Raw genomic sequence first — 12673 nt, 5'->3', positions numbered from 1 at the left:
AAAAAAAAAAAAAAAAAAAAAAAGGTACTGTAATACTTCCCTGAATTACAAAAGCAGTGAGTCGAGCTCTTAGAAAAAGTCTGGAAGGACAGCTGGATCTGTATGTATGTACCTGTCTCTTTTAAAGCAATGCACATGCACTGATTTGTTTTTAGAAAACCGGAAAAAACCAAGCACAAAGGCTAAAAACATTACAAAAGTCACAATCAACCATCCAGCGAGAATGGCAGGCAGCATTTTTCTGAGTGTGCCTTCAGGTGTACATATGTATACGCATACATGGTGTTTTGAAATATAAAACTGAAACCAGGTATCCCCTTGAGTGAAGTATGTACACTACAAATAGGACAGATCCCATATTTACTTAAAATATGTGTATTTTTGTTTATTTTACACATATGTAGAAAAACCTGGGGGGATATATATTAAAATCTCACTGTAAGTCTCTCTAGGTGGTAGGATTAGGGTAGTTTTAATTTTATTTATCTCTATTTTTTTTATATGAAAATTTTAAATCTAAATAAGTGATTTTGAAAACAGTTTTTAATGGGTTGGTTGGTTGGTTTTTGGCCGCACCACTTGCAGGACCTGAGTTCCCCAATCAGGGATCGAACCTGTGACCACTGCAATGGAAGCGCAAAGTCCTAACTACTGGACCTCCAGGGAATTCCCTTAATGGGTTTGTTAATGGACTGTTATGTAGCCCTTATTTTTTGTTCCTTAACTACATTCACCTGCCAGTCCACATTCTCCTGCAAAGCTTTTCATAGCTCTGATATTTCATACTTTACCAAATCTTGTCTCTGCTTTACAGATGGGTAAGGCAAACATAATTTATTGTTTGAACTACAACACTTGATGAGAGTCAGAAGGGGAGCTGATTAATAATTATTCCCAGACAGTGGACACAAATGAGGCTGTGTGGTGATTACACAGAGGGCCTAGGGAAGGCACTCGGAGGCCTAGTGCATAGGGTTGGACAAGTGGGTGGGGCCTTCAGGAGCTCTCACCTGGAGGCCATCGCAGGCCGGTAAAGGCTGACGTGCTTGCAGCTGGAGCCGCTCCAAGCGCAGTAGGGGTCCCGGGCCAGGAGGCAGTCCCCGCAGCTCTGGTACAGGCTGCAGTTGGCCACGGGCACCTGGACCACACCCGAGTGTGAGGCACCATACAGCAGTCCCTGCACAGGCACGGGGGATGAGAAGCGGGCACAGGCAGCCAGGGCCACCACCCAGAGCTGCACCCGGCTCGAGTGCACACAAAAGCCACCCACAGGGGGCCTCCTCTCATGCTCCCGGGCACCCACATTCTGAGAGCTTATGCCAGGAGCCTGGATCTCTCCACCTGGCTGGGGCAGGGGTCAGGCACCCCAAGCACGCTGCCCGGACTCCTCCTCTGCTCACCCTGTCGGCATCCAGGAGCAGGTTCTGCACGGGCTGTCCTGATGAGAAGATCTGGAGCTCCTCGATGATATGCACCCCGGGGCCCACGCTCACCGCCTTGTGCAGCCAGCCGTCACCTGCAACATGGACAGCACTCAGGCCCTGCACAGAGCCTGAGGCCCATATCCCAGGAGCTAGCCCCGTTGACTCCAAGCCTGCCCTGCTGTGGGCACTCACTAGTGCCTAGGAAGAGGACGTCATAGATGCGCTGCAGGCCAGGGACGCGGTGGACAGCCACACGCTGGTAGCGGGCCTGGGGCTGCAGGAGTAACAGGCGGCTGCGGACCTGCCCGTCCATCAGGAAGTGGTCCTTGAGGAAGTTCAGCACACGGTCGGGGAGCTGCAGGGACGAGCTGATCTTCCTTTCCCGGGCGCTGTTGGTGATGCACTGAAGGAGAAGGCGGTGGCTTGAGGTGAGTGGCACTTAGGGCAGCAAGCAGGATGTGGGTCCTGCAAATCCCACTGGAACTGCCGGCCCTGTCTCCCCAGTGAACAGCAAGGGTACCCACCCCGCCCTTGGAAGCCACAGCACAGCACTCCAGTTCTGTGAAGCCAGCGCACTGATCTACAGGCCTAAGGGCAAAGCCCAGGGTGTGGGGCGCCCAAGGGCCCCAGCTGCCAGGGTCTCCCCCTCTCTGCCCACCAACCATCTCTCCTTCCTGCCCACCCTTCCCCCACCCCCTTCCGCAAGCCTCAAGAAGCATGACCACACTTCCTGCTCCTGTAGCATCCTTTTGGCAGTGCTCTCTGAGGACGCCCTGGCTGACCAAGGCTTCCTAGTATAGGGGCATGAGGGTGCCTGCAGTTAGTTTCCCATATTGCCAGGAGTGCTTCCTGATTCTCTCTGCCCCAGGTCGTTCTCTGTAAAAGCCCCAGGAATTAATACCCTGGAGTGACCCTCAACTGCACAGGAGTTGGTGACAAACACCCCAGTGGGACAATGCTGAGATGTGCTCCACGCAACCTCCCAGGGCCCCAGGGAACGAGCTCCTGGTGCCCACAGCAGTAGCAGCTCAGTGGCACACACTTTCTTAGCTCCGCCCCCTCCTCCCACAATCCTGTTCCCTCCTGCTTCTTCCTGGGACCACCTCCCCTAAAAACTGCTGGCACTCACATCCTTGTCTCAAGGTCTGCTTTGTGGGGAGCCCATGAGGCTGGAAGGAAAGAAGAAAGGACTATTTCCCCATGGCCTGTCACTCAATAAATAAATAAGGAGCTCACAGCAGAGTTGGGGAGAGGCACGTGCAGTCAGTGTCCTGATGGGGGACACCCCTGCCCAGCCTAAAGCAGGTTTGAAGCCACCCTGACATTCATGGTCACATCTAACTCAGAAAGAGAAGCAGGCCTGGGCTTCGTCCCCACTTTCAAGGTGAGAAAATAGACTTGGAGAAAGCAAGTGATCCCAGCATGGTTGGGGACCCATCCTCCCAGCACAGGGGCAGCACTCACCGCGCCGGGCCGGGGTGAAGGCACTGGGTGGGTCACGGTGTACCACTGCTGCGTCTCGCGGTTCACCTCCTTGTAGAGGCCATTGAAGGCCCTCTGCACGTCCCTCATGGTGAAGACACAGATGGCAGAGCCTTCTGTGGTCCCCCTGTGCCTACCAAGGAAGTGGCCAATTAGCCCAGCAGCCCTGGGGCTCACGATGAGGCCAGCGGGGCCCAATCCCGGCCCCAACTCATCCCCCCAACCCCGTTCCCAGCTACGTCCTGGGGGCCCTACCACTGGGATGTGAAGACCCCATAGAAGAGGGTGTCACGCCATTCCTGGGGGCTGGGGCTCAGCGTGAAGACGTCTTGCAGTACGTTGAACGGGAAGCCATCGTCAGGCCGCAAGCACAGCAGCTGGGCCTTCAGGAAGGATGTCCAGCGCTGCTGCAGGACCCGCTCGCCCCCCTCATCACCCTGGGAGAGGGAGAGAAGGCCAGGGCTTAGGCACGAGCAGGGGTGGGACACTTGGTGCTCCTCGGTGCCCCCTCCCCAGCGATGGCTGAGACAGATGCCAGGAAGAGCCAGACAGACCCAAAGCCAGGCCTGAGTCCATTTCACATCAAGAAGACTTGAGGTGGCAGCCTTCAGGTCCCCTCACCGGGAGGCTAGCTAAGTAAACGACAGCGCTTTCCTTACTGTGGGACACCAGGGAAAAGGACAAAGAGGAGTCTATCTACAAACGTGGAAAGATGTCACGATTCACCACTGAGAAGAAAGGAGAGCTAAAGAATCACATTACAGTATAACTCTTGTTTGTACATGGTTTTAAATAATATAAATACATATGTATTTACACACGTGCCAAAAAAAAAATTAGCAAGGAACACTCTAACTTCTTGTGGTAGGATGGTGGGATTATAACACCAATAGTCGACAACTAGTGGTTGCTCACCACATCTCTAAAAGCCCTACACAGATCATTAACAACCCTGAGGAGTTTTGTCATGATTTCCACTGAACAGAGAAGGAAACAAACTGATTTCTCAGTAAGGAAACTGCCCAAGATCACACGACCTGCAGGGTTTGAACCCAGGCAGCCTGGCTCTAGAGTCTATGCTCTTAATCACGATACCACGGTGCCTCTTATCTTATAAGTGATTTTCGTGTGTACTTTTCTACATTTTCATGTTTTTTTAAAATAAATAAGGAAAAACAGAGACATTTTAACTGAAAAGGAGAGAGAGAAAAGCCAGTAGCCAAGCTGTTCCTCCTGGAGGACAGGAGAAGGCCACAGGTCCGGGGCCTTCTGGTTCTATACCCGAGGAGCCTTCAGGGTCTCTGGGATGGCCCAGCCCGCTCACCTTGCAGACACGGGCAATGCGGGACACGATGGTGTTCTCAAAGAACTCAAACTCCTGGCCAGTCTCGCTGAAGAAGAAGTAGATCTTGTCGTCGTCCCCTTGCAGGCTGCCCAGGCTCTCGGGAATGTAGGCTGAGGCCACAAACGCTGGGTCTGTGGGGGCCAGTGGGGAGCACAGAGTCAGCCCAGGGATCCCAGACAGGCGAGACTCTGTTCTCAGGCCCTGCTGCATGGACGGGGCCCCCCTCCCTGAGGCCCCATGACAGCCCACTGGGTGGGGCGAGAGGACTTCACCTTGTAGCCAGTTGAGGGAGCTCTCAGTCTTGGTGGGGCGGAGGCTTTGGCTCCGTGAGATGGCCGGGTCATTCCCCTGGAAGCTGCTGACTGTTCCAGTGTACAGCTCGCCATCTGCCAAGAGGACATGCCCATGGGAATGAGCCCTCAGCACAGCCCCTTCCCGCTCAGGGCCCAAAGTGACACGAACGCTGCCCTTCTTGTTTGAGGACAGAGGAGGGAGTAGGAACTAAGAAAAGCCAACCCGAGGGCAGCCCAGGGTCGCCGCACCCGCTGGGAATCGGTGTGGCATGGACCCACCAGCTCAGACCTGGGGCCCACCCTGCTCCCCTGCCCGCCCTCACATGGAGCCTCAATGAGCCCATCCTGCCCCCCTGACCCCCAACACTCACCCACCACCAGGGCCGTGGACTTGAAATTGGGGTCAAAGGGACAACGGCCCTTGCCATCTTCCAGGAGGATGTTCCCCACCACGTCCTGTGCCAGAGTAAAGTTCTCCATGTTCTGCAGGGGAGTAGATGGGAGAGCTCAGGGGCACGCCAGGGAGTGAGCGGGCTCAGCGGGAGAACAGAGAGGTGTGCTGGAGAGAAGGGAGGGGTCTGACGGGCCGTCCTTCTCATCCCGGCACCCCGGGCACAGTCCCAGCACCGTCTCACCAGGACCTGACGCGGTGGGCACTGTTGCCCCACATAACAGAGAGGAGAGGAGGCTTAGAAAGGCAATGTGAGCCAGGAAAGGGCAGCGACATGATTCAAACCCAGGTATGTCTGACTCCAAAGCTGGTTGCTCCAAAGCCTCAAAATGCCACCCTTTATGAAGGTGTGCGTAGGGCAGAAACGTAAGGGTATGCGTGTGTTGAGGAGGGTGGACAAGGTGGGCTGGCGGGAATTGAATGAGAGCAGGGGAAAGAGCTGGAGGAAGCAAGAGGGCGTGACTGTGGGTCAGCCAGCATTTTTGTGCCTGGGGAATCGCACCCCCCGCCGCCCCCTGCAGGGCAACCTGGCCATCAGGGCTGGGGCTGGGCCTCAGGGCTCTCGGGGCCCACTGCTGTCAAGAAGCCTCCCTCTGGGCCCTGCCCTTTACCAGGGGTTAGTGCTAGAGACCAGCTCCCTGGGGCACAAAGACAGGCAGTTCCCAGGCCAGCCGCAGGCGAGCCCGGGGTGAGGAGGGGCACTCACAATGTAGGTGCACACGGGGCTGAAGGCCGCGGTGCCACAGGTGAACAGGTGGCTGCTGTTGAGTGGCAGGAGGATCTTGATGTAGTTTTGACAGTCCCGCTGGAGGAGGGAGGAAGATGTCAGGCCCAAGCAAGCCACCAGGGGGCACCGCCGAGCCCTCCCCACAGAACGCAAGGCCAGCCCTGGGGGTGAGGCCTCTGCTCCCCAGTACTCAAATCCTGGAGTAAGAGACTCCAGGAGCCTCTTGGGGCAAAGCAGATGGAGGACCACGGAGCGTGTGCGCAGGAGGGGGACCTTGGGCCTCACGTAGTTCTGTGATTGGAAAACTTCTCTTCAGTTTGGGGTGAAGGCACAGAATCCATCCCTTTTGAGCTGTCTCGGCCCCACCTGGTGAGGCAGCTACACCCAGAGCAGGAGGAAACACGAAGCCCAGACTTGCGGATCGCCTCCGTGAACGTGTCTAACAGCTCTAACAGTGTGTCTACTGAGCTTCTGATTGTTCCCCCCAAAACTCTCTCCTCTGGGGCCTGCCCCCTTGCACTGACGGCTCCTCCGCCTTCTCAGCTCCTCAGGCCCCGAGCCTCATGGCCAGCTTCGACTCTCTGATACCCGCCACCCCCGTTCTTCCATCAGGAAATCCTGGTGGCCCCGTCTTCAAAATACTTCCGGGATCCGACTGTTCCTCACTCCCTTTATTGGTCTAACCCTGGTCCGGGCACCATCGCCTCTTGCCCCTCACTGGTCTCCCTCCCTCTGTCCTCGCCCCAGTGAGGCCGCTCTCCACCACCGCGGCCAGAGTGACCTTTTGCAAACGCAAGCCAGACCACGTCACTGCCCTGCTCAACCAGCCAGTGGTTTCCCACATACCTCACTCAGAGTGAAATCTACAGTCCTGTTCCTCCCCCATGTCAACTCCCTCACCTCATTTGAGCCAAGTAATCTCAGCTCAAATGTCACTTTTTAAATGAAGTGTAACCTGACCACCTTTTAAACCTGACCTTCTTTTTCACAATGATATAATAACCAGTGTCTAAAAGCACCTGGGCACAGAGCAAGTGCTTAATACATTTCTGCTGAATAAAATAAATCAGGGGTGGTCTGGACTTGAACCTGTGTCTTGACCCCAAGGCCGGTGCTCTTCTGCCTTCACCTTAACTGCCATCTGCTGCACTCAGGACCAGGAAGGCCTCTGGGAATGGTGGGGAGTCCTCCCAGAGAACCCCAGGCTGGACTGGCTCCCACCCAGTGGTCTGGCCAAAACCAAGCCAGGATTATGTCAGACCTGCTACATCAGGCACCACCCTCAGAAGGACAGACTCCCACCCCCACCCAATCACTGCTCATGCTGGAAGCTGATGTTTATTTGGCACTTATTATGTGCCAGGTGCCTTATACCTATTAGCTCATTGAATCCTCACGGTAAGTCCAGTGAGACAGGCATCATTATCCCCATTTTACCAAGGCTCAGAGAGGCAAATCTACTTACTTGTCCAATGTCACAGACATAGTAAGTGTAGGGCTGAGACTCAAACCCAGGTCTGGCCATCTCAGAAGCCTATGCCCTTTCTACCACAGCTCGCTGCATCTGCTCCCACCTCCTGCCTCCATCCCAGGCCCAGATCTACCACCCTTTGTCCCTCCTTCAGCCCAGGTCACCTCCAGGTGCTAGCTCACCTGTGGGTCCTTGCCCTTGAAGCTGCACTGCTGTTTCCTCTCTGCATCTGCGCTCCACAGCAGCTGGGGAATTAGAAAGGGGAAGGTAAGTGTGCAAGTGGGAATGAAGGATATGTCCCTCTTTTCCGTTCCCCTCTGCCGTTTGCATCATCCTCGGGCCCAGAAGTTCCATCTTCCCCACTGGCATCCTCCACCCAGGCTAGCCATCCCCGGGCATCATCTCACCTCCTGGTACCCCCCGCCTGGCAGGAAGCTGACGCTGCTGTTGAGCGCAAAGAGGGCCTCTCGAGCACCCACGTATAGAGTCCTGCCATCCCTGCTCAGCAGGAGGGCTGTATAGTTGGAGATGTGATCCACTTCAAATCTGAGGAGTGACCGCTTTTCAGAGTCTGGAGAGAGGACGATTGATGGACATTACCTGGGGGGCCCCCCTCCCACAAGAACCCCTCCCATACCGACCTCTAGAATGCGCCGATCTGATTGAAGGTAGATCAGCAAAGAAGTGGGTGGCATAGGGCTGGGGACAAGGCGATCGGATTTAAGGGGAGCAGCATTCCCAAACCCTCAAACATTATGTACGAGACAAAGGCACAATGATGAATGTAAAAGAACATCACTTATAGCACCATTCACGTTAATGAAAAATTGAAACAACCTAAATGTCCAACCACAGGGGACAGGGTGAAAATAAACCCAAATCCTTCCTTTGCTGGAATACTACACAGCTGGTAAAATGCTATTGTATTAGAAACTCTAGACCAACAAACAAACAGAGTTATGTAAAAAAGCATGGTCAAAATATGAAGTGAACTAAAATATAAAGTGATGGATTTTGAGCACCTGACGGAATATAAGAAAGGAAAGTATATTTAACATTCTCCTTTGAGTGGCGTTAGACCCAAAGAGAAGGACTTGTAAGTACAGCCCACTCCTGTGGGCTGCAGTGAACATGATTTACAGAGGAATGCAAACGTGGGGCGCTGGTCTTCAACTATACTGCCTCGCAGTCACTCATGGAAGATTTATGGTTATTAAACAGAATGTAAATGTTACATTGAATGTACAACAGACAGGCATTGTGATGCTGGGGGCCAGGGGAGTCAAGGAAAAAGTCGAGGCTCCATATCTTCCTCTGAGAGCAATGAGGGCCACAAAAGACTGCCGGTGGTTAGTGGAACAAGACACTGAGGCTTAAGTATATTATTTTATTTTTCCACCAACACCACCCCTGCCCGCCTCATGTGGGATCTTAGTTCCCTGACCAGGGATCGAACCTGCGCCCCCTGCAGTGGAAGCTGGGAGTCTCAACCACTGGACCACCAGGGAAGTCCTTAAGTATCTTATTTTAAATTGCAAAGGTAACCAAATATAGTGGCAGAAAATGTTTGGAGGAAGTGGGGAAGGGTGATGGAGCTGATGGAAAGCTTTATTTTTCTCAGCAGCAAGTCAGTAAGTCAGATAAGCCAAGAAATCGTGGGATAAGCATTTTACTTAAGTGGAGGAAACCACTGTATAACAAGAAGTCTAAATGATTAAAATTGCCCCTTTTACCCAGGCCTGGGGCTGGGGAAGACTGAGGGAGTTACTGCTTTTCAAAATAAGTCCTTCTATGCTTAAAAAAAACAAATTATGTGCATGTATCTTTGATATAAATTTCAAGTATCTTTCATGAAATGAAAATGAAGGTTATAAAACAGTATGCATAGTTAGATTCTATTTGTTTGTGGGAAAAATATAGAAAAAAATCCAGAAGGGTGAATCACAAAATGCTGGAAAGTGGTATCCCTGGTGGAATTATAGGTAATTTTTTTTCCCTTTGCACTTGTTATCATTTTTGGATTCTACAGGTTATACTTGTACAATGCTAAAGAAATAAATTAGAAGAAAAGGAAGAAGACAAAAATAAACACACACATCTTATCCACCACGATACCATCTGTGCTTTCAGTGACTAATGGATTTGGAGAGAAATTATTTTAAAAATTCAAAGCAGCTGATAAGAAAAGAAAAACAAGCAAAAAGCAGCCACCCTACCCAACCCCAGGCATCTCCTAACTGACCAGTGGATTGCAACCACGCAGACAAACAGCTTCACGAAGCTGAGGAAGCAAAAAATGCAACATGCCAACAAAGCAGTTGAGAAGACAGCTTCATGTGTGTTTACAAGGTGAGTGTTTTTACATACCCCTAGCCTGGTTCCACAAAGGGCAAGGAAACACAAAGAAAATAAGGTAGTAAAATATAAACACTAAAATCAGGAGTGGAGGAAAAAACACATCTGAAGAAAACATCTAATCCAGAAACGAAGGACAGGTTTCACATAAGCAGGTCATAAGGTCCTCACACAGCTACCAGAGATGGGCTCCACATTTAGTGCTGAGCCTCCCAGTGGTCAAAGAGAAAACAGAAATCAGGTTACCTTGTCCTCATTATTCAAGAGGAAGAACACATACCAGCCTTTCTGGAGAAGCCAAGCTTTTTACCTGGTTGCTAATGGTGAAGGAAGCCCTTCGGTAGGACTTCCTAGCACATATACTGGGACATCCCACCAGCAAACAGGAATGACGGAGTTTCCAAGGCTGTCCCCTTCCTGATGAGGGAGGGTAGTATCACAAGGTACCAGTGCAGGAACTTACAGGGAATCTGCAGCTATGTGGCTCGTCACTCTAGAACCAGAGCCAAAACAGGGACTGCACTGGGAGTTCACAGGGCAAAGTCCAGCCTAATGTCCGGAACCTGAACTCTGTTACTGAAACCACATAGGGCAGCTGTGGTCTGGAGAAATTAAGGCCTCTCTTTGAACACTTAAGTCCGGAATCACACTAGACTCCAGGTCTTTTGCCTCAAATTCCCAACTCCTCACCACTTCGTATCAGCACTCTATATACTGGGAGGCCCAAGGAAAGTTTCCAGCAGTAACCCCCTATTTTTCCCAACCAGAAAGTTTCCCAACACGTAATTGGGGCCCAATTACGTTGTTTGTACTTTGTGCTGATGAGCTGGTCAGCCTCCTGGAACGAGCAACCTGACCATTTTGCATTCTGGTCCGGGAAGAACCGCCGCCCCAAAAGAGACCCCTCCCATTGGCCACCACAGGAAGGTGTTGGGTAAACATGTTGCAGATATTAACTCCCTGGGTGCCCACGATGATCCTGTGAGGTAGGAACTGCTGCTATCTCCAGGTTACAAATGAAGAAACTGAAGCTCAGAGTCATTAAGCAACGTACACAAAGCCCCACAGCAAAACAGAAGCTGTGATAGAAGGCTGGCTCAGGAGGTCTCCTCTCTGGATTCCTGGTCTGCAAACTGCAGGATGCAGCAAAAGCACCTGGAAGATCTAAACTCTAGATCCACGACCCGCCCCTGGAGACTCTGACACTGCTGGCTTGGGATGGAGCCTGAGAACATGCAATTTTATGAGCTCCCAGGGGATTCTGAAGTTGGAGGCCCAAGGAGCACACTTTGAGAAGCACCGTGTAGGTCCTTTGTAGGGCAGTGTGGACGTCATCTCACCGAACTGTAGTTTTCTCATATGCATCATGGGGATAATGAAAATAAAACCCCCAGCAGGCTCACAAGGAGTCAGTTAGACCAGGGCAAATGGCTACCGCAGTCCCTCCTCATCTTTTGCAGCCCTCCAGGCTCCTGACAGCAAGGCTGGCTCACATATGCCCATGCTTATCTGCCTACAGAGGAGGGGCATTTCTACCCAGGCGGGTCCCATAAGTCTGGGCAGGAGGCTGCTCTTGGAATCTGTCCAGATACAGAAATGCCAAAGGTCAGAGATAAACTTCAGTCCAGGTGGCAGCTCAGACTCACTCAGGCCTGGGGGGGTGGGGAGACTTGCCAAGGGTCATGCAGAAAGAGCACAGTCAGGTTGGAGGGCCAGCCAGGGTGCCAGCTGCCTAGCCCTGGTCCAGCCCAGCCCTCCAAAGAAGCCAGCTGCTCAAGAGGCCCCCACACCTCCTCCAGTCACGCTGGGAGTCCAGTCAATGAAACGGCCAAGGGACAGAAAATGCCTGGGAGAAACAGGCGAGGGGCCCCTCACACCACGCACTCCCATTCTGGGGATGCTGCCTCTTCACCCCTCTGCCCTGAGTCTCTCAGACTCAAAGCCATGGTGTCCTGAAGGCCTGGCCCTCCACAATCCCTCTCGCCCTGTGGACTTCACCAGGGCCAGTCAGTGGGGCTGGCTTACCAACTGGGAGTCTCAGTGCAACAGAGATTAGAAGCACAGACTCGAGTCAGAGACCTGGGTTCAAATCATGCCTCTGTCACTTACTGTCCGTTTGCTACCAGGACAAGCCACTTAACATCTTGGAGCCTCACTTTCCTTATCTGTAAAATGAGGATAATACCACCTCGCCTCATAGGATTGATACAAAAAGAAATGAGATTATATGTGTAAATAATAACATAAATAATAACCCACATTTACTGGGAGCTTTACTCAAAACAACTTCGCACACGTTATCCCAGTGTTGGCACAGTATCTGGCACATGATCAACACTTGAGTGGATCAAAAACAAAATCAAAAAGCCCTGCAGGAAAATCCAGCCCAGCGAGAGCTGCCAGAGAAACAGGGTTGCTTTGAAGAGCTGGGCCTCCCTGTTCCTCATGGCTAACAAACTCATCCTGGGCCATTCTAACCTAGGCCTGCGTCTGGTCACATGAGGGGCTCACGGCCAAGCAGAGAGCAACAGGTCAGACATGGGCCAGTGTCACAGGCCCATGCGGTGTGTGAGAGGTGGTCCCTGCTTGGGGTGTTCTGAGTGGGGTTCCTGCCTCATCTTGCCCGTGTGTGTGTTTGTGTGCGTGTATACCCTACCACAGGGCTTGTCCATGCTTGTGTGTTCGCTCTGGGGTACTATCTGCAGAGGCGACTAAAAGGAGGTGTTTGTGCACTCAGCTCCGTGAGTGCTGGCCCACCTTGGGGTCAGTCTTAGTGTCCACCCTGCTGTGTGGAAAGAGAGTGTCTTGTGTGGTCTCCTGGGCTACGTGTGCTGCTCAGACATCCTTCACACCCTCTACCCAGCGGGTTAGTCCAGTGCAGAGAAAGCCGGGCTGCCTGAAGCTGTGGCCAGTTCTCCCAGGTGGGATGAAGCCGTCCCATCTAGCCTGGGCAGGCCTGAGCCAGTGGCTTCTCCAGGGCTCCAAGAAGGCAGGATGGCGGCAGGCCTGGGGCTGTCCCACCTCAAGGCCTTGAGCCCTCTCCACCCTCGGCCTCGCCCTCGAGAGGGTCAGAGCTACCTGCAGAGCCCCACTCCCACACCCTCAGGGCCTGGGCTCTCAGCAGG

At 52.7% G+C, this 12673-nt stretch overlaps 1 protein-coding gene across 1 annotated transcript in view; it reads right to left on the bottom strand.

Moving 5' to 3' along the window:
• SEMA4B (semaphorin 4B) overlaps window positions 1–12673 on the bottom strand; it is a 25320-nt gene that overhangs the window by 2148 nt on the left and 10499 nt on the right. Inside the window, exons 2-12 of the mRNA XM_007470572.1 lie at window positions 7601–7764; window positions 7376–7438; window positions 5702–5800; window positions 4916–5027; window positions 4524–4637; window positions 4231–4382; window positions 3162–3343; window positions 2889–3039; window positions 1617–1827; window positions 1401–1516; window positions 1011–1177 (exon numbers count right to left, since the gene is read on the bottom strand). Coding sequence (XP_007470634.1) covers window positions 1011–1177; window positions 1401–1516; window positions 1617–1827; window positions 2889–3039; window positions 3162–3343; window positions 4231–4382; window positions 4524–4637; window positions 4916–5027; window positions 5702–5800; window positions 7376–7438; window positions 7601–7764 — 1531 coding nt within the window. The remainder of the gene's footprint in view (window positions 1–1010; window positions 1178–1400; window positions 1517–1616; window positions 1828–2888; window positions 3040–3161; window positions 3344–4230; window positions 4383–4523; window positions 4638–4915; window positions 5028–5701; window positions 5801–7375; window positions 7439–7600; window positions 7765–12673) is intronic.

Source organism: Lipotes vexillifer, unplaced genomic scaffold (genome assembly GCF_000442215.2).
Source record: "Lipotes vexillifer unplaced genomic scaffold, Lipotes_vexillifer_v1.1 scaffold412, whole genome shotgun sequence".
NCBI lineage: Eukaryota > Metazoa > Chordata > Mammalia > Artiodactyla > Lipotidae > Lipotes > Lipotes vexillifer.
Note: the sequence above shows the minus strand (reverse complement) of the source record. Positions and strands in the feature narration are given on the sequence as shown.